At 47.9% G+C, this 23,896-nt stretch overlaps 3 protein-coding genes across 7 annotated transcripts; 2 read left to right on the plus strand and 1 right to left on the minus strand.

Annotated features, from left to right (window-relative positions):
- Window positions 1-3,526: 3,526 nt before the first annotated feature.
- On the plus strand, window positions 3,527-11,688 carry parn (poly(A)-specific ribonuclease (deadenylation nuclease)). Its single transcript, XM_053856589.1, has 26 exons — window positions 3,527-3,615; window positions 3,869-3,946; window positions 4,020-4,099; window positions 4,168-4,235; window positions 4,634-4,715; window positions 4,791-4,851; window positions 4,943-5,108; window positions 5,174-5,236; window positions 5,307-5,345; window positions 5,419-5,461; window positions 5,595-5,675; window positions 5,758-5,814; window positions 6,696-6,773; window positions 6,848-6,891; window positions 6,979-7,021; window positions 7,405-7,480; window positions 7,552-7,662; window positions 7,726-7,795; window positions 7,864-7,919; window positions 8,096-8,182; window positions 8,246-8,320; window positions 8,397-8,568; window positions 9,347-9,474; window positions 9,552-9,594; window positions 9,656-9,801; window positions 11,102-11,688. Exons 1-26 carry the CDS (start codon window positions 3,597-3,599, stop codon window positions 11,143-11,145), a joined length of 2,010 nt encoding a protein of 669 aa, XP_053712564.1. The 5' UTR covers window positions 3,527-3,596; the 3' UTR covers window positions 11,146-11,688.
- A 117-nt stretch (window positions 11,689-11,805) lies between these two features.
- LOC128754167 (RNA exonuclease 5-like) lies at window positions 11,806-20,413 on the minus strand. 5 transcript variants are annotated; one of them, XM_053856588.1, is made up of 19 exons: window positions 18,531-18,736; window positions 17,853-18,107; window positions 17,660-17,786; window positions 17,489-17,600; window positions 17,304-17,411; window positions 17,118-17,206; window positions 15,662-15,777; window positions 15,461-15,599; window positions 15,283-15,377; window positions 15,118-15,220; window positions 14,839-14,918; window positions 14,119-14,230; window positions 13,947-14,051; window positions 13,699-13,854; window positions 13,545-13,637; window positions 13,064-13,367; window positions 12,827-12,999; window positions 11,979-12,079; window positions 11,806-11,905 (listed from the first exon to the last, which is right to left on the minus strand). In XM_053856588.1, the coding sequence occupies exons 2-19, from the start codon at window positions 18,086-18,088 to the stop codon at window positions 11,857-11,859; spliced, it is 2,298 nt and encodes a 765-aa protein (XP_053712563.1). In that variant the 5' UTR covers window positions 18,089-18,107; window positions 18,531-18,736; the 3' UTR covers window positions 11,806-11,856. The 5 variants fall into 5 exon arrangements, 2 of the variants coding, with proteins under 2 accessions (XP_053712563.1, XP_053712562.1); XR_008413904.1 differs by lacking the exon at window positions 18,531-18,736 and adding an exon at window positions 20,272-20,413 and having other exon boundaries at window positions 11,858-11,905; window positions 11,979-12,999; XR_008413903.1 differs by having other exon boundaries at window positions 11,858-11,905; window positions 11,979-12,999.
- Window positions 18,920-23,395, plus strand: eri2 (ERI1 exoribonuclease family member 2). Its single transcript, XM_053856590.1, has 9 exons — window positions 18,920-19,179; window positions 20,288-20,349; window positions 20,737-20,817; window positions 20,891-21,018; window positions 21,087-21,246; window positions 21,365-21,465; window positions 21,542-21,623; window positions 21,688-21,776; window positions 21,934-23,395. The coding sequence occupies exons 1-9, from the start codon at window positions 19,157-19,159 to the stop codon at window positions 22,990-22,992; spliced, it is 1,785 nt and encodes a 594-aa protein (XP_053712565.1). The 5' UTR covers window positions 18,920-19,156; the 3' UTR covers window positions 22,993-23,395.
- Window positions 23,396-23,896: the final 501 nt, after the last annotated feature.

The following is a 23,896-nucleotide window of genomic DNA, read 5'->3' on the forward strand; positions in this document are numbered from 1 at the left end:
AAGACTCTTTTCTCTGTACGAATACTTTTGTCTTCAGAAATGCGTTCGCCGGTCGTGACCGTGACGACAGCCGCACCACTTGTCTCCAGCAATATCTCTCGAACCTGAACCGAACAGCGGCCTGCCGCCTTCCTTGACCTTCATCTACCTCGCCATTCCACCCCCCACCCCCTCCTCCTCCTCCTTACACATTCCCGGCGGCCTCTCCTCAATTTGTCTGAGGGACAAACGGCTGATTGCAGCGGTGCCCGTTGGTTTTTATCAGTAAGCAAACAACACAGTTGCTTGACAGATGCTAATGGTTTCTCCTCAGACTGCTCTCTCCTCAAATTGCCTTCACCCCGGCACATTTTATCAGCAGCTCATCCCTCACGCCGGCCACATTTCAGCTGTCAGGTGTGATGCTCCATGATGAAATGAGAATAAAACGCCCGCAGAGCTGGTTCCTTCCTCAGGCAGGACTTGAACCGTGGGTTCCGGTGTGGGCTTCTGTGTGCAGCTGGGGACCTGGAGCTTCACACCCTGGAATCTGACGCCCTCGCGTGGCTGGGACCGAGTTTTGCTGCTGAAAGTTGCGTAATTATTATGTAATTCCTGGCATTCATTGTGCCAATAAGGTCTCCAGCTCAAACGTACAGACAGCCAGTGTTTGATGATGTTTGACTTGTCTGTATCTTTCTTGATAATAACAACAATGAAAAGAACTGCATTCAATTGGAGAATGAAGTTGTGATGGCAGTGAGGTACACAAGTCGCCCTGACTTCTTTTCCCTTCACCCTACAGTGATTCTAAACCATAGGGCAGAGGCCCCATGGTTGGCCCGCGAGCGCCCCCTAGAGGGTCGTTAAAAGTTTTGTTTTTCTCTGGCACACACTTGCCACACATGGTAGCAGTAGTGTGTCATTGAATTGACTCGACAGCTGCAAATTTCTGATAGTTACCAACTATGAAGGAGTTCTTGAAAAGAAACAAAAAATAAAGAAAGTGATGGCGCCCTCAACAGTAAACACTGTTCACCTGTTGGAATTGAGAATGCAATACTTTCATTTACACTTTACTTAGAGTTTATTCAAGAAAAAAAAACAACGTTTTATGATATTTAGATCTTGTTTTACTATATTTATTTCATTCAGAATTGTATTCATGACGTACAGTTTTTCCAATTTTCCAACAGTTTACGTCAAGTGTATATTTTTTTTCTTCTCTTTTTGTTTAGTAAATTTGATGAGCATGACTCACACCTGCTTCTGCTGCTGGTTGGACCTTTCCATGACAAATATCTTTGCGATGGTCACATGGTTTAATGTCATTTCACAAGGTTTAGGTTTGTTTACAGCTATGGTTATTGAACACAAATGAATGAAAGTAATTCTGAAATCAGAAATCAGTAATCACAGTGATGAAGCAGTTCTATCCCTTGAACGGGGCCCGGACCGATTAGTTCTGGAAACGGTGGGCCCCGAGATCAGAAAGGTGAAGAACCCCAGCTCTACAACACCCTAACTCGCCAGGATTTTTTCCCAACATAGGGCGTGTCTTCGATCGAGGTTGTGAGGGCAGCGATTTGTGGGAGTTTGACAACTGGATCCAGAAGCAGAGTACGTCTTCTGTACATCTTCCACAGTCCTCCTTAAGGTCCTACCTTCAAAGGCAGAGTCCTACAGAACTGGAGCAATGACACTGACATTTCTTTTCTGTGTGTGAGGGATATTGTGAAGGGGATGGTCATCTGGGAGAGACCCATAGTCTGCTCTTCATCTTCAAGGGAAGCCCGTCGAGGGCCAACTGAGGACTTCCTGGTCTGACCACCAGTCTGAGGAGGACCTGTGTCTCACTGTGGGTGGGTGAGACTGAGTGTCACCCATGCTATTTCCAACATTTAAAACCCATTTCTGATTATCCTGGCTGGCCTCTAGCATTCTTCAGCCACGTATTTGGCTCACGAGCCACATGTTCTGTTTTATTTCTTTATTGTTCCATTGTACGGCTTGATTTCTAAAGTCATATTTTGTTGTTTTTCACAAATTGCACTGATTATAGCAGATGATGTCACCTCCTTGGTGGAGGAACGGCATCATATCACGAGACACCAGCCACTCAATAAACCAATGCTCCAGTACGTGCCGCTACACTGTGTATGCTAGTGTGAGCCAGGCTTTAATATGAGCCTGGAAAACATAATGTCATACGCATATCATTCAAGTCTCCTCAGTCACGAACGGCACGCTCGGGTTCGTCCTTCTATTTTCTCACTTCCACTCGAGCTTGTTGGATGGAATCTATTCCAGTGGCCACGTCATTCATCACTTATACGGAGGCAGCGATGGAGGTGAGGGGAGCTGGTTCTCGCCTCAACTTCATTATTGTCGGCACTGTACGGCTGCACTACATTCCATGTTCGGCGGCGGAGCGTCAGAGCGCAGTGCCAGCTCATTTTCCTCGCTTAATGTACCGCTCTTGTCTGTCACTCAGTCCCGTGCTTTTCACTCTGAGAACATTCTCAGTGATAGCTGGAACTAGATGGTGTTGTTCTTTTGGAGGTCACCCAGGCTGCCATTTCATCATCAGGGCTCTCAAGGCTCACACACTCAGCGTGTGACACATATATTTTCACCTTTTCACACACAGGACGGGGTAATTCTCACGCATGAAAACATCATCCACTGGGAGAAACCGCAGTGGAACATACAGCAGCTGGTGGCTAAATGAACGATGGGCGCAGGCTCAAGTTTACAAGCCACTTTCTTTCTTTTTCCTCTGTTTTTTTCTGTTAAAGTCGTGTGTGATTCTACACTGAGCAAAAGGACGGGAAGGGGTGAAAGAAGAGAGTCAGTGTGGTGCCACTGGTTCAGAGACTACATACACCACGCAGGTCAGGAGAACAGCCGAGAAAAAGAGCACTGTGTCACGTGTAAAAGAAACACATTCCTTGTATGTTTTCACCTGATCGACTCAAGCAGTCTGATCCACAAGCAGTATCTGATTACAGTGACCTGAATTGGACATGAAATAACATTCAAATAAGTACTTTGATTTTAAAATAAATGTGCTGAAGAGTCAGTTGAATTGATTGTGAGGAATACACATTCCATATATATTTATTTCTATATTTCAATATATTACATACTTATTCGCGAAAACAATATTCACAAACGTATTTTCCACAATAATAATAATAATAACAATTTCCCATCTGTATTTAAACCTTTATAAAGTATTAAAGCAAAAGGTCTTGCTAAACTTGAGAGCCCTGCTTCATACTCCGGTAGAGGAAGGATGAGAGGACGTGAGGGACAATTTAATACCGAATATTTTATGATGTCTTGCGCACGAAAACATGGCCCGTTTAATAACACATAGACAAATGTAAAGCAAAACAGAAATACTTGCTGAAAGATGTAAAATGTACATATAATAATGATATCATTAACACTCACTGACATAATTTATCGTTTTGTGTCATTGTGAAACATTTAAAATGCTAGCGATATGCTAACGGCTAGCCACCTGCACCGGAAGTGTTTGTTTGAGCCCTTAAAAGCCAGATGACGTCCCGCTAGCATTAGCTGTCAGCCGGTGCACTCGCTGTGGAGCCATGGAGGTGACGCGTACAAGTAAGTGACTGGAACAGGCATTTGACTGGCTCTGTTTCCTTCCGACGCAGATCGTTATGTTGCAGCTGTGCAGTCGTTTGTCTCATAAGTAGCTGACTGTTGTTCCTGGTTGTGGTCGCGCGCGCTGGATAGCTAGTTGTGCTAGCCGCAGTGTCGAGCGGAGCTCGCGGGACATGAGGCACCGTCCGCCGGGCTGCACCGTTGATGTTTTCCGTCACCCCCCTGCGCTCGCTGACCTCTGTCGTCCTTTCAGATTTTAAAGAATGTTTAAATACAGTGTACGCTGCCATAGAAGAGGCTGACTTCCTAGCCATCGATGGGGAATTTTCAGGTGTGTGTTCATTACCACTCTTTGAGTCCCTTCATGTCGGTGTTGTAACGCTGTGGGGCGCTTTTGTTTTTAGGGATAAGTGATGGTCCGAATGTTAGTGCACTCACCAACGGACTGGACACGCCAGAGGAGAGGTACACAAAGCTTAAAAAGGTGAGTTTATAAAGCCGTCCATGTTGTGCTTCCTCGGTCCTTTAACTTATTGTGTCCCCTCTCTGAAGCACTCCATGGACTTTCTGTTGTTCCAGTTTGGCTTGTGTACTTTCAAATACGACCAGAAAGAGTCCAAGTGAGTCATATGTTTTGTCCCTTTTGTTTCACCTTATAATCCTCCGTCAACATTTTGCCTTTCAGCATCATCACCTGCTAAAAATAATTAAATAATGATCAACATTACATGTATTTTATCAATTTCTTTGAATAAGGAATGGCTTCTGCTCGGGTGATCACGTTGTAGGGTGTCCATTTTTCCCTTAAGTCTCATGAGTGGAAACTGTTTTCCCTCTTTGACTGAGAACCCGTGGTTGTTGATCTGAATGCTCTTTTAGAAAACCTATCATTGAGTTTATTCACATTACTGCTGGCTCATCTGGCGGGCGATGAATTCTCTTAACTGCACGAGACATCATAAGTCTCCCAAAAGAAAAACATGCTGAAAATGACATTTCTGCCTCTCTTCGTCTCCAGGTATGTCACAAAGACTTTTAACTTTTACATATTCCCAAAGCCATTCAACAGAACGTCCCCTGACATAAAATTCATCTGTCAAGTAAGTTTTTTTTTTTTCTTCTGTCCACTTTGCTTGAGTAAAGAGTGGAGTTATTAACATGACTTGTCTTTTTAGAGTTCCAGCATTGATTTCCTTGCAAGCCAAGGGTTTGACTTCAACAAGGTGTTCTGTCATGGTGAGTCGATTCCCAAGTCATGTGTTTGGAGACCTGTTACCAACTGTTGGGCCATTTATTCCGACCCGCATTATCCGATCTCCCCGCCCAGGAATCCCTTACCTGAATCAGGAGGAGGAGGCTCAGCTCAGGGAGCAGGCGGAGGAGAGGAGGAATCAGCAGGCAAACGGAGTAGGGACACCATCGTTCATCTCTCCATCCTCCAAAGGTCCTGCAAACGTTCCAGAGGAGCACAAAGAGTTCATCAACAAAGTGGTGTAAGTGTAACAGAATCCTCTTTATCATAATATATGCCGTTAACTTTTCCCATCTCTGATTCCAGAGGGAAGATCGAGGCACTTTTCACCAGTGCGGAGAAGACTGTAGACCTGGAGCCTTGCACAGGGTAACAGAGCTGGGATCTGAGTCTCTTCTGTATGATGTGGCTTTTATTTAAAATCCCTCTTTTCTTCCAGCTTTCAAAGAAAGCTGATATATCAAACACTCAATTGGAAGTAAGTGTTGACAAAAGCCTTGGTCTGTTCACTGCCATTTGTCCTTGAGCTAAAGCCATTGTTTAACTTGCAGGTTTCCTAAAGGGATTCACGTGGAGACAGTTGAAACAGAAAAGGTAATTTGGGTTCACCATTTAATGGTCGCTGGGTTCCACAGGTGGAGAAGAGTCTGGGCTCCACGCTGGTTGTTTAACTGTGTTGACGTGACTATGAGGTGCAAAGTGAATTTGTGTTTCTGTCTGCCAACAGAAAGAGCGATACATACAGGTCAGCAAAGTGGACGACGAGGAGAGGAAGAAGATTGAACAGCAGAAACTGGAGAAGGAACAGGTCCGCAGGCTCATCGTGAATGTTGAACTGTCACTTCAGTATTGAAGACAGGAGGCATCATGGCTGTCTTTGCCTTTTACAGGAGGAGCTGAACGACGCTGTGGGCTTCTCTCGGGTCATCCACGCCATCTCTAAATCTGTGAGCAGTCTTTACCTAAACATTTTCTTTTGGTCGAATCCTGAATCAGACATTGAACAGTTTTTTTGTGATGGAAGACAATCCACACTAAGTCTGAAACAACAAACTGATTGCTGGATTGTGAGTGGTGAAATTATGACGGTAATTTCCAGACTATAAACTGCTACTTTTTTCTTGCGGTCTCAGCTCTGCAGCTTATACAACAGTGTAGCAAATTTGTGGATTTTTACAGGATTAAATCAGAGGCTGAGGCTTTTTATTTACCCCTAAAACACTCAAAATGCGCTGTTTTCACATGTGTGTCCACAGCTCCGTCAACAGAAGCAGGTGCTGAGACTGGCAGTGGTGTTGGAACTTTGGGCACGCAGGCCAAAAAAAAAAAAAACGCATTTTGAGGGCTTTCATTTGAAACATAGATGTGAGACGCTATCTCGAGACAAAGTGCGTTCGGCTCAAAAGTCAGACGTGAACACAAGGGAGTCGGGTTTTGGCAGCTAACTTGATCCCGGCTGGAGAGCTGCACCTTGCCTATTGTGAGACCAGCGTGGATATTTTTCTTTTTAAATTTAGTGGGTGCAGCTAATATTGCGGTGCGCTCTATCGTCTGGAAATTACAGTACTTTAGCTTCTGGCAATAGGATTCTATGAGTTGGGATGAGAGGGTGCGATGTAGCTTGGAAAGTTTAGGGACGGTGAAAGATACTAGAATTATGATTAGAGTTTTAAATGGAGGATAAGTTATTTCAGAAGCATTTCTAGTTGACCCTCGGTCACACAGTGCAAAGCATCTGGTGACTTCTGCTCTAAAGCCTCTGTATATTTCATATCACTGCAATAATTGCTTTCCCCCACCTGTTATTGACCCTTTCTCTGCCTCTCAGAGTAAACTGGTGGTTGGTCACAACATGCTGTTGGACGTGATGCACACAATCCATCAGTTCTGCTGCCCCCTGCCGGAGGTAAACGGAGGTTTAAAAAAGAAAATCCAGTGCTGATTTGGAATGACTTGACTGTGATATTGGCCTTTGTTTAGGATCTACAAGACTTTAAGGAGGTCACCATGTGCATCTTTCCAAGGTAACGTTCATCTTCCAAAGCAGATGATAATTTACAGCACATTTTTAACTTTTATATATATATGGTCTTTTGTGTCTGTCATTTCAGGCTTTTGGATACAAAGTTAATGGCGTCCACGCAGCCATTCAAGGTAGATCCAGAGTGAACTGAGAGTGGAGGAGGGGTGGGTTAGGTGGGGACGTCTGGTGGGCGTGATCAGTGACAGAAGGAGTCGGGGAGGCCAGATGGTCATGTGGACAGTGTTGGACCCAAAATGGTGGAGATGAAGAATATAGGTGCGACTAGAGAGGATGATGAAGGTGGTGCAGACTGACTTGCTGCGGTGAGTCGGATGGGGAATTACTGAAACTAGCAAAGAGGTCTTCAACTTCCAGACTGAAGCTGTGTTTGGAGCTTCCTCGTCAACAAGACAAACGCAGTGCTGATTCCCTTCGATTGTTTCTTCTTCACTGGTGTCGTGTGAGCAAAGTTTCAGCTGATGCACTTTCTCCTCTGGTCACGGCTCTGCCGCAGGAGCTGATCACAAACACGTCTCTGGCCGAGCTGGAGAAACAGTTGAAGGAGTGTCCATTCAAGCCGCCAGAAGTCGGTGAGTGGGCTGCTTCTGGCGGAGATGGTTGGAAGGGTCTGACGCCGTGCTGCGTTTGTGCGTGTCACCAGAGGCAGCCGAAGGGTTTCCCAGTTACACCACAGCTCAGGAGCAGCTGCACGAGGCTGGCTACGACGCCTACATCACCGGCCTCTGCTTCATCTCCATGGCCAACTACCTGGGTACCACACCGCTGCCCTCACTTCCTGCTTCCCTCTTCTAACCAGCATCTCCTTGTTCCTCAGGTTCCTTCTTGACGCCACCCAAATCCTACATCTCTGCCCGATCCAAACTGATCGAGCCCTTTTTCAACAAGTGAGGGAATCAGTGGTGGTCCCTCTCTCCTGGCTTCAGACGTGTCACCACCTGTCTCTGTGTTGCAGGCTGTTTCTGATGAGGATCATCGATATCCCGTACCTGAACATCTCTGGACCAGACTGTGAGTCACGTGCTGCCCTGTCTTGAGTGTGGTTCCCTTCTTAGAGATCTTATTCGCAGCGCTCTTACTTGAGAGTTCCCTCATGATAACAGTCAACAGCTGACCTAGCAGTGTTGTAGCTGTCGTGTGTGGTAAAGAAGGAAGTTTCTCGCAGGTGAGCCTTCTTTCTGTTCCAGTGCAACCCAAGAGAGACCACGTGCTGTACGTCACCTTCCCCAAGGAGTGGAAGACCAGCGACCTCTACCAGCTTTTCAGTGCCTTTGGTAGGACCCGTGGTGACCTGTGACCTTGCCTTGTTATTCACCCTTCCCTTTCCCATCTCCCAGGAAACATCCAGGTGTCGTGGATGGATGACACGTCTGCGTTTGTGTCCCTCAGTCAAACCGATCAAGTCCAGATAGGTGGTTTATTCAAGCGTCTTGTGGCACTGTCCTCACTGGCCATTCAGGGCAGCTGATTCTTGGGGTGTCCCTGCAGCTGTCAACACCAGTCGCTACGCAGAGAGTTACAAGATCCAGACGTACGCCGAGTACATCCAGGGGAAGCGTCAGGAGAAGGAGAAGCTCGGCCAGACGGCGAAGACGTGGGGCGAGGACGGCTGGGTGAAGCCTCACTATAACGCGCTGCGCTCCGGATTCTCCTTTAAAAGGTTCGTCGTTGCTTCAGTTGTGTGGAGGGACATCTCTGACATCGAGGTTTAAATTCAAAGAAAAGCAAATTGAATTCGAAAAGAAAATTAAATCATTCCGACAAATGATTTGATGCCCTGTGATTAAGGTTTGAATACAAAAAAAATGCTTAGCATTTTTAAATGCTTTCAATAGTGTGAAAAATAATAGTTGGTAATGTGAATATTATTGCAGAGCTAAAGCGCTAGTGAGGTTGCATTCAATGTCGTCGGAGGAAATTGGACATTTGAAATGTGATCACAGAACCATACAGCGTGGCATTATTTACTTCTTCTATATGTTGCTTCATGGCAAGTTGCACCTTAAACAGCATGGAGATTGGTGCAGTGTGTCGTAGCTGCACTTTGTGTCCGACATCCATGTGACTAATCCACATATTCATGTGTTTTTACAGCGTAACAATATGCCTGTAAACCGCGCTTCTGAGCGTTGTCAGTCTTGATTCAGCTCCACCCATAGAGCAAGGACACGCCCCAATGCCATTTCTGTGCCATCAGTTTTGAACTCGTAACTCAAAGAATCGTTAAAAGTTTCAAATCTGTAAAAAAAAAAAACTCATGAATTCAATTTAAAACCGAAAAAATAATTTTCATGCTGTATTGAAAACTTTTTAAAATGCGATGTAAAACTTTTTTTTCGTATTTAAACCTTCATAACGGGGTTTTCAATTCCCGATGGCAGAGATGTCCCTCCGTACAGTTGCTCCTGCAGAGTCTCATGAGGCTGTTTCTTGTGCAGTGGTCTGAGGAAACGCAGCATCAGTCCGGTCCAGCCTGAGCAGGAGGGCTCTGATGCTCCGGCTGCCGACGGCTGGAGTAACTTCTCCTATCAAGACGGCACAGGGAGCAAGAAGATGAGAACTGACGGTGTGTGTGAGACGTGCGAGGAGGCTGACTCCTCCCCCTCGTGCCCTAACCGGTCTGCCCTTTGTCTCCTCTGACAGACGTGGTGGAGAGCAAAACCTCGGAGGGATGGCTCAAGACCTCGTAAGTCTGACGATGGTGCGAGGAAACGACAGCCCTTCTGAGTATCTCCCTCCTCCCACAGAGACTCGTCCGAGTCGGTGAAGTTGAACTCCGTCCCGTGTGAGCAGGGGAGTCCCAGCAGCGAGCAGATGTCCGACGACACAGAGGGAACCGGCGCCTGGCAGCAGGCGGGCCGCAAAGCTCAGAAGAAGAAAAAGAAGACTGAAGGTATGTTTTGGGGTTGAAACTTGTTTAGTACAGCAGGCGAACCTGAAAGTTAGAGAAGGGCCGACAGAAGGGGAAGCCATAAACAAACCGATTCTCGTGCCCTTTGTTTTAGTGTGTAAAATCCAAAATAGAAACTATATATTCTATCAGTTCCTTACACTGCTCCAACTTCATGTGGGGGAGCAGATGCCAGGCGCCGTCCTCTGGAGCTGACTTCAGTGTCGGAGCCCTGATCCTGATCCCGTTCCTGTCCCCAAACTTTAAACATAATGAAGCAATTGCATTGTTACATGGGGTTCAGTTTGGAACAGGCATTAATGAATGGGCTGCTTGTTTGACCCTTCTTGTGGTCACACGGTTCAGACAGACCTGACTGCATTTGTGTTCATCAATATATATATATGTCCAGTCAAATGAACTTCAGCTTCTCTATTGGCTCAGGGCGTCTCATTTCAAGACGACTCGTCTCTAAAACCGTTGAGATGCACTGCCTCAGAAGATGTCGCACTTTGACACTGTAGCGCTATCACACGAAGATGAGGGAGGCAGGATGGTGAATGTTGGGTGGGTGTCTCCTCGAGCCGGTCTGTGCCCTGATGGCCTTGTTAATGTAATGCAGTGGGAGTGCTTGACTCTTCACCACCGAAGGCAGTATAGGTGGGCAAAAAAAAAATCATTTAGAGGCCACATTTGACCAAGATTTATCACCTTGAATTTTAGAGGCAAAGATCAAGCACGAATGAAGTGGATTAAAATGTTATTTCGATATCAACTCCAGGAAAGTTTGGAAAATGTCAGTGGAAAGTATTTAATATAGACTCTGAAGCATTCAGGACGCTCCGATCAGGATGCTGTCGATCACCGATACCGATCACATGCATCAACTCTGAATTTGTCATCAAAATGACCTGTGTACAAATTGTTTTAATGCAGACGTTTTCATATACCTCTTCACAGAGGCAAAAAAATGGAAAACCCTTGCAGAATGCTTTTAATTCAATGTGAGACGGCGCAGTTTGGTGAATCACTAGAGACTTTGCTGTGTCTGTGGAATATTTACACACAAGTTTCAGGTGGCTGACAAAGGCTGCAATTGACTCAAACAGCCATGTGGATCCCTAGTAAATATTAACTTAAATTCAGTAAACTAATACATTTTTCTTCAAGTTCCATATGAGAGTAACTACTGAGGAGGGCAACATCAATCTACCGTAGTGTTTCAGCTCTGTTGTGTTAAACGAATCGGCATTCACTGTTGAATGCCGCCGAGTGAAGCTCCACTTCTCCTCCTCCTCTTCAGAAGCCAAATCCTCCTCTCTGTTCGAGGTGCCGGAGGTCTGGTAGCGAACGCTGCGGAGCCTTTCAGTCCAGTAGCACTCGGCCGCCTCCATCCCGGGGGGAGGGGGGGAGCGAGCCCAGCGATCACGCACTCACAACTCTCAGCCAAACTGGAGCAGCCGCCCCGCCGGAGGCCGCGGCCCGCTCAGTCTCAGAGGTTCTCACGCCGGACTCCACGTCCCGGCCCCTGACTTTTAAATCACCTTTTTTACGAGTTTCCCAGCGTTCCACCGCACAACCTCCGCTTCAGCCACCGACATCGCTGTGTTTAAAGTTCCTCTCCGTTTTAAAAAAAAAAGTAAATGATGTCGTCTCCCACTTTTATCAAACCTGAACGAGCTGATCAATAATGTGATATTTATTATTGTTGGCGTTTTCATGAGGTGCTTTTGCTTTTGTACAGACTTCTGTTTCTTACTGTGTTTTGTAACTGTAACCCTGGAATGTTCAAGAATGTTCTCATGCAAATGTAAAGACCTGATGATGTGTTGAATTTTGTATACCTTTGAAAATTCCCTAATTTCCCTAAAGTGGGGGGAAAAAAAATTAAAGATTTTCTTAGTATATGATTGAGTTTTTTTTTTCCAATTGATGCAGCAGTGAACAAAGGCGATTGGAGGGGAAAAAATAGAATTTTTGGTCACTGACTTGCAGGTAAAAGCACAAGAAACACTGGTTCAAGTCAGGAGTTTATTGTTGGTCGCCACGGTGACCGCGTCACCTCTTGATCTCCAGTAGACACAAACCGGTCCCGTCGCCTTCCGCGCTGTGGAGGACAGAAAGCGCACTGGTGTTCCAACTCGCTCGTTTCTGAGGATTTCTTTTGGATTCATCTTAACCTGCTGCATCCGGCAAACATGACAACAGACAAGGTGCATTCTGGGAGAGCATTGTAGACTTTCCTCAAGCGACTGTCCAGCTTGATCATGGAGTCGATGTCCTGAGAAGCAATTGACCCTGGGTGAAGACAGAACTGCACAGAAGGAGATCTGCTTTCCCAGCAAAATCTCTATCCTTGTGGGGACATTGCCATAACCCTTTCCCCAGCCCCTCACCCGAACCATCCCAAATCCATGGACAGCCTAAACCAGGACTCAAACCCAAGTAGAATAAGCTAGTTATTTGGAAGTTTTCATCCCTAAATTGAGCCTTAATATTGTGTCCCCACAAGGATAGGCTTACAAGTACACTGTGTAGACCAGAGGTGGGCCACATTAGAAACTGTAACTGTTGTGAGGGGTCATCATCAAAAGAGACCGCCAAGCATACAAAACATGACGGGAAAATGTAAGTATATACAAGTTCACCTAAAAAGATTAAATGTCACGACATTAAGAAGTGTAAATATGCAAAGAAAACTATTGAAATATTTCATTTCATTTGCATCTAATTTTAATATAAACCAACATAAGTATGGACCAGATATTCAATATTAAAAACAAATTTATTTCTAAATATATTTTCAGTTCTCCTTGAATGTATTTTGAAACAAGAGCATGCTATATTTACTGCTGAAGTGGTTGTGGTGACTAAAAGAGAACAAAAACGGCAGAAAAACCACATCAGTTATTTTTAGTCTGACGTCAAAAGGGCCATGAAAATGCATAAATTGGTCCACATATGGCCCCCGGGCCGCACTTTGCACAATCTGGTGATCTTTACGACAAAACTGCGTGTTGAGTTTCACCTGAGATTGTGTCGACGTCCACGACTCGTCTCCTTCGCACTCCTCTGTCTCTGCCGTCGTCCTGGTAACCAACACGTGGGGCGGAGTCAGGGCCGGGCAGACCAGGAGCTGCTGCTTCCACAGGTCCTCTGAAGATCTCAGGGCGGCGCATTTCTCCTCCGCCCAGCCAAACTCTGTCAACCCTCACGTTTTAGCGCGGCGAGCGGCATCAAGTCACACGACGTCGGCGTCACTCACCGATAAAAGCGTGTCGTTCGAGTTTCCCGCCAACTGAGAACAGCGTCACGTCCAGACTCCCAAAGTGTCCGAAGGCTCCCCTGAGCGTCTCCTCTGTGAGCCTGGAGGTCTTGGTGGAGACTGCTGCTGACCTGCCGACGTGACCGTTGACTTCTGGCGACAGTCTGGTCGAACAGCCAATCCTCTTCGCCATGCTGCTGCTCAATCTGGCCACATAGAGGCGGCGGCAGTTCAGGGGGTCCTCGGTCAAAGCGTCCAGAGTCAGGTCAAGATCCAGGAGTGTGTCGATCACTGGCCTCTGGACCTGCAACCATAACACCCTCAGATCCCGTCCTTTCTACCGGCCAACCATCTTCCAGACACAACACCCAGCTCTGCTCCGAGTGTCCCATGGATGACCACGCTCCTACACCTGAAGTCACCCTTCGAAGCCCCGAAACTACTGGAATGACCTCCCGTCTTCAGCTGCTTCTCCACCTACCTTCATGGCTTGTCCTTGCAGGTGGATTCCGTCGAGCGATCTCACAGCCAGAACCGCCGACTCCAGCAGCACAAACTCCACCATGGCGTGAAGCTGCGGCGGCAGGCGGTTAAAGTTCAGATCTGCACCTACTGAGACGAGAGTCTTCACCTACTCTTAAAGCAGTCCTCAGCATCTTCACCATCTGGACTTCCCCACAACATCGGAAAAGCTTGCGCACGTCTTTTTCCGTGGCGCCAAAAGGCAGCGGGCCGGCGAACACCACCCGCATGTCGCCGAGGTTGGAGCGCTCCTCGGGGGCGGAACCACTCTGTCGTAACAATGCCAGCAGTTAGGCTGGAAAAAAAGGAGGGAACTGGACGAGCCAGCTGCACTGAGACCCGATGGGGGGGAGTAACCAACCGGATGAGAAGAGTCTTCAGAACAACGCTCCCTGCTGGAGAACGACGAGAGCTGCAGGAAGGAGAGGAACGAGGGCTTGGTTTGCTTCCGGAAAGACGACACAACCTGCGAACGACAGTGAGGACGCCAAATGATGAAGACCGAGCACAGAGGGAAACCTCAAGTCTCTCACCTGTTTGTCCGTTTGGTGCCAGTGCTGGTAGGACAGAGGCAGGGCGTAGTTTGAAAAACGCTTTCCGTAAAAGGAGACGGATATTCCCAGATCCTGGAGAACGTCGGCGAATCTGGCGGACAAGCGAGAGCGGGCAAAACAGAGACAACTTCAGGAATTCTCCGGTCTGGAAACCTAACTTGACCACACACTTTCACCACAGAACCATGGAGGGAGGGATCCTTGTCGGAGCTGCCACCATGCCAAAGACTGTCTGCACCAACACAACACAAATACATTTTCTGCCGTTTGTGTCTGCAAATAGTCTGACAAAATAACAACCGAGTTTCAGTAGCTACAGTGTCTCACAAATGACTAGGGATTTTCTAAAGGACTTGAAGCACAAGTGCGCTTTGGCTGAGGTTCCTTCGGTGGTGAGACCCGGGGTTTTGCAATGAACCAAGGCTGCCGTGGCTGAAAAAGGTTGACAAACACTGGTGTACAGTACGGCAGCACTGTCACGGAGCATAACAGGCTGAGTGAGTCCGAGGAAAACTCTCCACAAGTTTGCACATGGGACCACTGGTTCAAGAGTTGGTGAATTTGCATTGTACAGACGTGGACGCGAGACCTTCCCCTCGTCCCCCCGAAGGATCCTTTGCTGAAAGGCCATTCACACACAGAAGACCAAACCCTAACTAACTAAACCCTGCGTCAAGAAAAGGATCTGGTGAGCTGTACCGGCTTGAAGGTGGCGGTGAATCAGCAGAATCCTTATCGAGAGAAATTCCCCACAGCTCCTCCAGGTGGCGCTCTACAACCTGTCAAACATGAAGGGAGATAGAAACCTGTGTTTCCCGTGTAGTTCAACGTGTTTAAGCCTCAAACTTTTGAATAACTGGGTGATTCTCAGTGGTTCAGGTGAGCCACGTGTTTTGGCTGGTTAGGTTTCGGGGGAGAGGCTGTTATGGCAATGAGAGGTCCTCACAAGGTAGCCAAACAGGCGTGTGTGTGCGTTACCTGAAGAGGTCCCTCCTGTATGAAGTACTGAGCCAGCTCCAGCGCCGCCACGGCGTCCTCCACCGGGTCATGTCCGAGCCGCTCCTGCGTCTGAATGGGCTTCCTGGAGAGAGAAGAGGATTATAAACCGGCTCCGAGGAGGAAAACAGAGGCGGCCAGACCGACTTGAGCACCACTTCAGCCAGAACCTTCAGCTTGAACCTCTGCCCGAGCTCTCGGGTGAACAGCAGGGAGGTGTCCAGCACATGGCGGTGGATCATCTGCAGGACATCCACCAAGTGAGGGGCGGAATTTTCAGGCAAAAATACGACCGGGTGCTTCCTTTTTTTGAAGGAAAACGCACCTTCAGAGCCCTGAGGTCGTTGTCGAGCGAGTGTCCCACCAGCACGGCGTCCTCAGGCAACAGCGACTTCAGTTTGACCTGGACGTCCCTCAGCCTGGTTGTGACCGGACGCAACATGGCTGCCGTGATGCCGGAGAACCTGGGGAGGTCAGGAGAGGCGGTTGACTGCTGGACCGCAGCGGCGTGTGAGCGTGAGCGTACTGAGTGTGGTAGCTGATGATGCGGTTGTTGGGCTTCACCAGTTGGTCCATCAGACACGTTCCTCGGGCGTCCACCAGGGACACTCTGGTCAGCTCCATCCCCTTCTGTGTCAGACACTGAGAGGGCAGTGGAGAGAGCCGTCATTCCTACTGCTGTTTCATGTTGTAAACTTTTATTGCAGGGAAATAGGGACGTGGTGTGATGTGGACAAAAAAGTTCTCACGATAAATGTTGTAATTTCGATCATCACAATAAATCCATGTTCATTCCATTCCATGATGTTGGAGTCTCTCTTGAGTTTTATGATGAAACTCAGGAGTGGAGTTTGTCTCCAACATCATTGTTTGTTGATGTCTCAATAGAACAGTGAACTCAGTGCAGAGATGAGAAACTCAGTGTTTCAGGTCTCTGGTAGAAGCTGCTGGTGTCTGACAGGCTGCTCTGCCAGCTTTATTTAGGGGTTAAATGGAGCCGTCTGTCTGCTGTAGCTCATGTCTCTGAACAGTTGACTTGAACTATGGAGCAGTCTGGACACAGTTCCTAGATGCTGCTGAAGAAACATTAGAAACCATGTGAAGAAATGGTCATTTAGTCAGATTCTATTCTCCAAATCATGATACAAACTGTCAGTTCTTTGTCTCGTGTGATGAAAAACCTCGTCACAATTCTCTCTCCTAAAATGCTTGTTTTCCATGGCCTTATTGAAGATGTCACTCAGACTTTGAGGCTTTAGAATTTGTTGATGGTCCCTAACTGACGGCGGCTCGTAGCATTAGCGCTGCCTGTGAGAGTGTGTCCTCCATCAGTGAAGCCTAATGGGGACGTGGAAGAGGACGCCGCCGCCAATATCCAATATCCAATATCCAAGTGTTGTCACCTTGGCAGCGGGAGAGCTGCATGTGTTGATGTGAACCAAGGCAGACGAGCGCGTCAGAGACCCTATGAGGACCACTCCATCTCATCAAAGAAACAGGGATCCAGAGACTCAGAGTCGACCAGTGTTATGATCAAAGGTTCCCTGGATTAAAAATCACTTTCAAACTACCATGGTGAACCAAAGTCCTCCACACGCTGTCACGCGGCGGTGTCGGCTGTCAAACGCTGCGGAGCTGGAGAGTGTTGCGCGTTGTCGCGGTCTCGTCATGTTCATGTGTGCAGGTCCAATGCAGCCAGTGGGCAGCGTGTTTATTGGATTTATGGTGAGATGCAGAATTGTCATCGCGGAGACTGTGTTTGGCGGGATATCGTGTAGGATAAATTATAAAGCTCACAGTGACCGATGAAAAAAGAACAAGCCTTTGCTCATAGCTTTTGCTGATGTCGACTGTAAATGGGTTTATAGTAAGAAGAAGGAGCTACAGAAAACCATTATAATGACCAAAGCTTGGGGGTCTGAGGTCCAGGTGGCAACCCACCAGGACAGCAGCTGCTTGGAAACATCACATCCAGAGCTCACCATTTCACAGTCCAGGCCGTACAGAGGACTTTCGTCTGTGACGGCTGCGCTGCTGTTGGTGCTCACATAGTCCTCAGATCCTGGCGTCCCTGGGAGAAAACAGATAAGACGACAGAGGGAGGAGAGGCGGTTTGGGTACGACTTCACGGAACGCTTCAAAGATGCGGTGTACTAGAGTGAGCGGACCTTTGACTGGGAAGTGTCTCCGGACCATCTCTTCCTCTGACAGCACATACGCCGTCAGCCCTCTGGTCTTTATCCCGTACTTCATGATGACCGGATGAATCTGCAGCGCTTTTAGAAACACCTCTTAGTCTTAGGTCTCCGCTTCTTGGTGCCGCAGTCTCCACACCATTCAGAGCCAAACTCACCTTTTGGTAACTTTCCCAGCTGCCCGTCTTTTCGACAGCAGTTTAGCCTGGTGACTTCACTGCTGAAGATTTGGCTCAGCAGACTGTCGGCCCCCGGGCGGAAGGCCACCCTCTGGAAGGAAGCGGATTTGAGCTGCAAAGTCACGGGGAGTTGTCCCCGCCGCGGCTCACCGTGGTGTAGCTGCTCCTGAGGTGTTTCATAGCCAGGTAGTGTTTGGTGAAGTCGCTCTGAGTCAGACCTTCCACCACCACCACGTTGACTCCCGTCAGCTTCCTCTGCCGGTGCAGCCGACACCAACTGTTGGGTCCATAAGATTGAGTGTCAGCGCTTTGTCCCCCCCGCCCCCCTTCAACAGAAAGTCACCTGGGCTGTTTGATTCCTACACCTTTACCGAGCGCAGCATAGTGCAGCAGCTCCATCAGCTCCTGGGCAGTGATGGCGCTCTGCAGCTGTTCAGGCGCCACTGTGATCCTTGGCCCGGATTTCGACATCTGGTCATCGCCAGTCGCTTCGCCCTCTAACTTGGCCCGTTTCCTCGCCACAGAATCGATGATCTTTCGTTTCCTTCCATTAACAGTGGTAGACGGGAAGGGCTCCATCTTCCAGCTGACGTTTCCACTGTGGCGTTTAGACACAACGACATCAAAGATTTAGAAAAGTTCAGGTGAAAAGCTTGTTTTTCCTGAACTGTTGGAGTGAAAGGGTTCTGTGCTTCAGTGGTTGAGCATTTCACTGAGACAGTGAGAGAAACCTTTTTGGACAAACTGAATCAAAGTTTTTAGGCAAAAGAATATCCAAAATATCCATTCTATTTTGGATAATATATTCAAATGAAATGCCATGGTTATACCACGGTTATGACTGCCACCTCTACATTTCCAACCATGGCACTGAACATGAAGTGATATGACATCAGTAGGTCATGAATGGTACTTCAATTCACTATTTCCGGCACCTATAAATGTTGGGCGATTCCCGATAAAGAACGTTTTCATTACATTCTCGTGACTTTTTCAAATAATAAATAGAAAGAAAACTTACCAGGTCGGTAACAAGAACTGGAGCAAAGGTTATTAACAATGAGAAGCCGTAAAAAGTCGACTCAAAATAAAAATGAGTCCATGAAACAGCTCTCAAAGAACAGAAAGGTGTGATCAATAAGCGTCACCTTAAGGCGATCAAGTGAAATGTATTCAAGAGAGGACGGAAGCATCGTGGCTCCATGTTTACATCTTCCCCGGGAGGAACACATGGTGGCGGAGGCTTGCTGCGATCTAAATCTACATCCGACTTTTTACTTTCAAAATAAGTTCTCTTTGAGCGCAAATGAAATGTTTTTGGCCGAATGAAATACTTTTCTCAATGTAGAAATTGTCTAAACCAACTTTTGTTTCGAGTACATGAAGCTTGACGTACATTTATACGGAATAATGTTTGGAACCACACGAAGATAACTTTAATATGAAGGCAAAACCGGAATGTGTAGTAGCTTTAGTTCGATGATTCGTGAATTGATTCCGCTGCCTGACAGGATGTACAAGTCGAACACAGAACAATCGATGTCGGATTTAAAACAACGCCGCGAACGGTTGTTGCTGCTGCACGATGAGGAGTCGGACCAATGTCCGCACATCACTAGATGAGTTTATATTTGCCTGTTTGCTAATATGTCTACCAAGAAGTTGGCCAAGTAAGTGATCGAGAGAACTCTTTGGTTTGGTGCGTTAGCAGCAGGTTTGTCCCCGCTCGGGTTCGGTGGCCGGAACTGCGACGGGTTGTGAGTGAGTTTTCATGTGCGGTACAAGTGACATACATGTCTCACCTCTGCCTCCATATGTGCTCCTCTTTGCTTATTTGCATACATTACAGTGTCGCAAGAATGGTACCGTTGTTTTGAACCAAAACAGACTGTGCTATTTACATCATTTCTGCTGATATTGAAGTATAGAAACGGTTGAAGGCTGCTCCGATGTTGATGAGTTATCTGAAAGGCTCGATTTTAATAATTTGCCTGGTGATAACCTGTATTTCGGGCTTTGGAATCAATCAATGGATCAGCACCTCTAAGTCCGAGACCATGGTTCTCGGTATTGCAATCCCTTTGCTGCACTGTAAGAGAGAGCTGAGCCAGAAGGCAAGGCTCTCTATATGCCGTTCAATGTTCGTCCCGACCCTCACCTACAGTCATGAGCTTTGGGTCATGACCAAGAGAGCAAGGTCCCGGATACAAGCGGCTGAAACGTGTTTTCTCCAAAGGGTGGCAGGCGTGAGGCACATAGGGTGAGACGTCACTCAGGAGAGGCTCGGAGTAGAGCCGCTGATTCTCCACATTGAGAGGAGTCAGCTGAGGTGGTTGGGGCATCTCATCAGGACGCCCTCTAGACGCCTCCCTTTGGAGGTGTTCCAGACACGTCCAGCTGGGAGGAGACCGAGGGGTCGACCCAGGACCAGGTGGAGAGATTATATCTCTACTCTGGCCTGGGAGCGTCTCGGGATCCCTCAGTCGGAGCTGGTGGATGTCGCTCGGGAGAAGGGCGTTTGGCGTGACCTTCTGAAGCTGCTGCCCCCGCGACCTGGAAACGGATAAGTGGGCGACGATGGATGGATGGAAGGATGGATGTATGGCTTTGGAATCAACACCCAAATCAGCCAGTCATCCACTACAACAGCGAACTTCAAATTTAAAAGACTTGAGTCACAGTTTCATGAGGTCCTTGTCTTAAGACGCTCAAATGTGGAAGCTTGGCGTCATTCATTCCCATCCTGAACACTCTGTAATTACCTGTGTCCTGTTGCAGGGAGCTGGGACTCGTGAGGCAGCGCAGCAAGTCCACATCTGAGCAAAAGAAGGCCACATCGAGTAAGTCGAATGAAAAGCTTCACCAGAAGCGGCCGCTGTGCTGTCGGACAGAGCTTTGTGTTGACATCTGACAGCACTGATTTAAGTCCATGTTGAATAGAGGCGGGAATATTTTCATCTCTGTATTGCAACACAAAGTCGCACCATATATGAGTTGCCTTTCATGTCTGATCCTCCATTATTCAGCAACTTGAGTCGCCCAAGACTGTCCTGAAACAGGCCTAAATCCGGGCGTCACTCGTCTGCACTGCTTTACCTGTAACGTCACCACATATCGGCCTTTGGATGATGTGTAGATTTTTGTTTGACCCCATGGTGCAAGCACAAACAACCCCAGTATCTGTGCCTCTGTGTGGAGCCAAGTTCATGTGCTGCTGTCCATTACAGATCAGATCTTCTCTTACTTGATCGTGATAGATTTTGAGTCGACATGCTGGAGAGAAAAGAACAACCTCAGTCAAGAGATCAGTGAGGATTTTCTTTTTTTAATATCCGTGTACTCAGACTCTCTTGAAGCGTTTCTGAGCTCCGTTTTCTGCAGTTGAGTTTCCTGCCGTTCTCCTGAACACGTCCACTGGCGAGGTGGAGTCGGAGTTCCACACATACGTCCAGCCTCAGGAGCGTCCGCTTCTCTCCGACTTCTGCACCGAGTTGACCGGCATCACACAGGTGACTGAAGCGGACATCATGTGGGAGGTTAAAGAAGCTCTGGGAGGAAACTTGCCTTGGTCCCGCAGGCACAAGTGGAGGCCGGAATCCCGCTCCGCATCTGCCTTTCCCAGTTCAGCCGCTGGCTGCAGAAACTCCAGCTCCAGATGGGCGTCGCCTTTCCAAGCAAAGAGAAGAGAGCGCCACCTTCCTCGGATGCTAAACTGTGCACTTTCCTCACCTGGTCAGGTGAGAACACACTCCCTTTCTGACTTTACTCTCCTCTCAAAGCTTCTAGCACCAGCCATCTCACTTTGTTTTTACATGATCGTAGCTCTAACAAACAAAATCCCTTGTTGCCTGTCAGACTGGGACCTTGGCGTTTGTCTGCAGTACGAGTGTAAACGCAAACAGATCCACAAACCGGACGTGCTGAACAGCTGGATCGATCTGAGGAGCACGTACAGGGTAACCTTCACAATTGTGGGAGAAGTTCCCCCAAATTTGGTTAGAGGTTTCAACAAATGAAGTGTTTCTCTTTCAGCTCTTTTACAACCGAAAACCAAAAGGCCTGAACGGGGCTCTGCAGGATCTGGGCATCCAGTTTGCAGGGAGAGAACATTCAGGTGTAGTAGTCATGAAAGATGGCCGATGCTGTCATCACACTGACCTTGACTCCTCCTCATTCAGGTCTGGATGACGCCAGAAACACAGCGCAGCTGGCGTGGAGGATGATGAGGGACGGCTGCGTGATGAAGATCACCAGAACTCTGGATCGGGTCAGTGGGTTTCCCTTGCTGAATCCCCTCACTCCTGCGCCCCCTTTTCCCTCAAAGACTCTGCAGGATTAGATTTTTAAACTTCTTGTATTTTTATTCAAACAAAGTTTAAATAAAAGATATTGACGTATTGATTCATCTCTGCTGCTTTTCGTAGACGCCCCCTGTGGTCAGACCGGGTAATGCAAGCAACACGGACACACGCAAAGAGGCTCCAAGAGAAAGCACCTCCAAACCCCAGCCACCATCAAAGAGGCCCCTGAAATCTTGTCATTCCGACCCAGCATCCGTCACAAGTCTCGTCTCACCTCGAACGCTTCTGGACACCACGAACGTTCCTCAGTGGGAACGTAGCAACATCATGAACTCGAGAGCCTCAGTGGTGAAGCTCCTCTCTGCAGCCAACACTTTACCAAACGGAAACATCATGTGTTCCACTGTTCCTCCCCTTCCTCCTGACCAAACATGGGAGGAAGAGGAGCTGCTCACAGAGGCGGAGGAGAGGTGCGGCTCGTACGACGACGTGGTGTTGGAGGATGAGGGCGTCGCCAGCGAAGCAGAGGAACACGCCCAGTACGTTCCAGAGTTTGACAGTGGGTGTGATGTTTGGGAAGATGAGTCTGTGTCACCAGTGCGTCTGAGAGAAGGGCTGGGAGCTCAAAACACCTTCGTCCAAGGTCACTCGTCCAGTCATGTGAAGATTACATCTCAACACCAGTCCTCTTTGAAGACGCGTCCAAACCTGTCCTTCAAGAAAAGTGTCTTCATCCCAGAGAAGACTTCGACGCCTCACGGCTCCCTTTTCAAACGGAGTCTCACCAGAGAGAAGCCCTTCAGCATCTTGGCTGACCCTGAAATTCAGCCGTCGGTCGTGTCTCACCCTGTCCCCAGGAACGTCCTCGCCTCCTCCACAAACACCTCGGCGCTCAGTCGCACCCACAGAGCCGGAGCAAACGTCACAGCTCCTCTGTGCGGCTGCGGACGGCGAGCCAAGCGGCAGGTGGTGTCCAACGGCGGGCCAAACCAGGGCAGGGCCTTCTTCTGCTGCGCCGTCCGACGCTCTGGCAGCGGCTGCAGGGTCCAGAAGGGCTGTGACTTCTTCAGCTGGGCGCCGTCTTTGATGAGGAGCAGAGCTGCCGGCTCCTCAGTGTCCATGTTTCAGGTCAACTCCACGTTCAAGTGCCCTCCACCTCCACGTGTAAGAAAGAGCTGCTGAGAGAAGCGCTTACTGAAGGAGTCTTCTGAGAACAATGTGTGAACCTGAAGGAATGGTGTGGAATTCAAAGCCCAAAAAGCATCATTATCATGACTCACCCCATGATGTCTCTCTCTGTTCAGACTTATTCCTGCATGAGGCAGTGAACTGACTTGGACTGTCATCCGGTTTGACCCCTCAGTAATAACTACATTATGTTAAAAATGACCACATCTCATTGTCAAATCATGCAAACATATATGAGCTCGACTTTTAATTTCCGTTCATCTGCTGCTTTAAAAAAAGTTCTGTATATAATTTTGATACAATATACACCCTGTCACACTATCACCTGTATGTAGCATCTCTCTTAGCTGTTATTTGGAGATATGTTTTTAATATTTTAATAGTAGTTTTATGTCATCGAAACCAGAAAATAGTTTCTAAATATATATATTTCAGGTCATCTATCAATTGTCTGGTGTATCAAATAAATATTACTGCAACTCTTGTTGTGAGAATACATGGAATGATGCATCTGGTCACATCCTCAGTGATGTTCCTGGTATCATTGGGTGTTTCGGGTCTTTCAACATCATACACCCTCATCCAGGTGACCCAGCCAGACCCCGGCTTGTGTCCAGATGGCTGTCTAGCTACCATGTCTCCATGGTTCTCCTCTCTCGAGCCACAGCCACCTTGATGCTCTTTCCACCGCTCCAGTGGTTTTGCGTATGGCTTTCCTTCTTCCCTCGGAGCCTAGAATACTATAGGCTTTGGCCAAAGATGGTGCCACAAAACTCCTGCATCCCACCTCTACTGGGAAGCACCTTGCTCTCCAACCAGCCTGGTGACAGTCGCTGATCAGTCCTGAGTGCTTGGAGAGCTTTCTGTCCCAGGCTTCTTCCAGTCGATCTTCCCACGG

The sequence above is a fragment of the Synchiropus splendidus genome, chromosome 2 (genome assembly GCF_027744825.2).
Source record: "Synchiropus splendidus isolate RoL2022-P1 chromosome 2, RoL_Sspl_1.0, whole genome shotgun sequence".
In the NCBI taxonomy this organism is placed as follows: Eukaryota; Metazoa; Chordata; class Actinopteri; order Syngnathiformes; family Callionymidae; genus Synchiropus; species Synchiropus splendidus.

Coding starts and splice junctions, on each gene's coding strand:
- parn (XM_053856589.1), top strand. Junction 5,237..5,306: donor GACCTGGAGCCTTGCACAGG/GTAACAGAGCTG, acceptor CTTTTCTTCCAG/CTTTCAAAGAAAGCTGATAT. Junction 9,595..9,655: donor GAGGGATGGCTCAAGACCTC/GTAAGTCTGACG, acceptor CTCCTCCCACAG/AGACTCGTCCGAGTCGGTGA.
- LOC128754167 (XM_053856587.1), bottom strand. CDS start 18,088: ATGGAGCCCTTCCCGTCTACCACTGTTAATGGAAGGAAACGAAAGATC. Junction 17,787..17,852: donor GTAGGAATCAAACAGCCCAG/GTGACTTTCTGT, acceptor TGGACCCAACAG/TTGGTGTCGGCTGCACCGGC. Junction 13,368..13,544: donor TGCAAGGACAAGCCATGAAG/GTAGGTGGAGAA, acceptor TTATGGTTGCAG/GTCCAGAGGCCAGTGATCGA.
- eri2 (XM_053856590.1), top strand. CDS start 19,157: ATGTCTACCAAGAAGTTGGCCAA. Junction 20,818..20,890: donor CAACCTCAGTCAAGAGATCA/GTGAGGATTTTC, acceptor CGTTTTCTGCAG/TTGAGTTTCCTGCCGTTCTC. Junction 21,247..21,364: donor CACTTTCCTCACCTGGTCAG/GTGAGAACACAC, acceptor GTTGCCTGTCAG/ACTGGGACCTTGGCGTTTGT.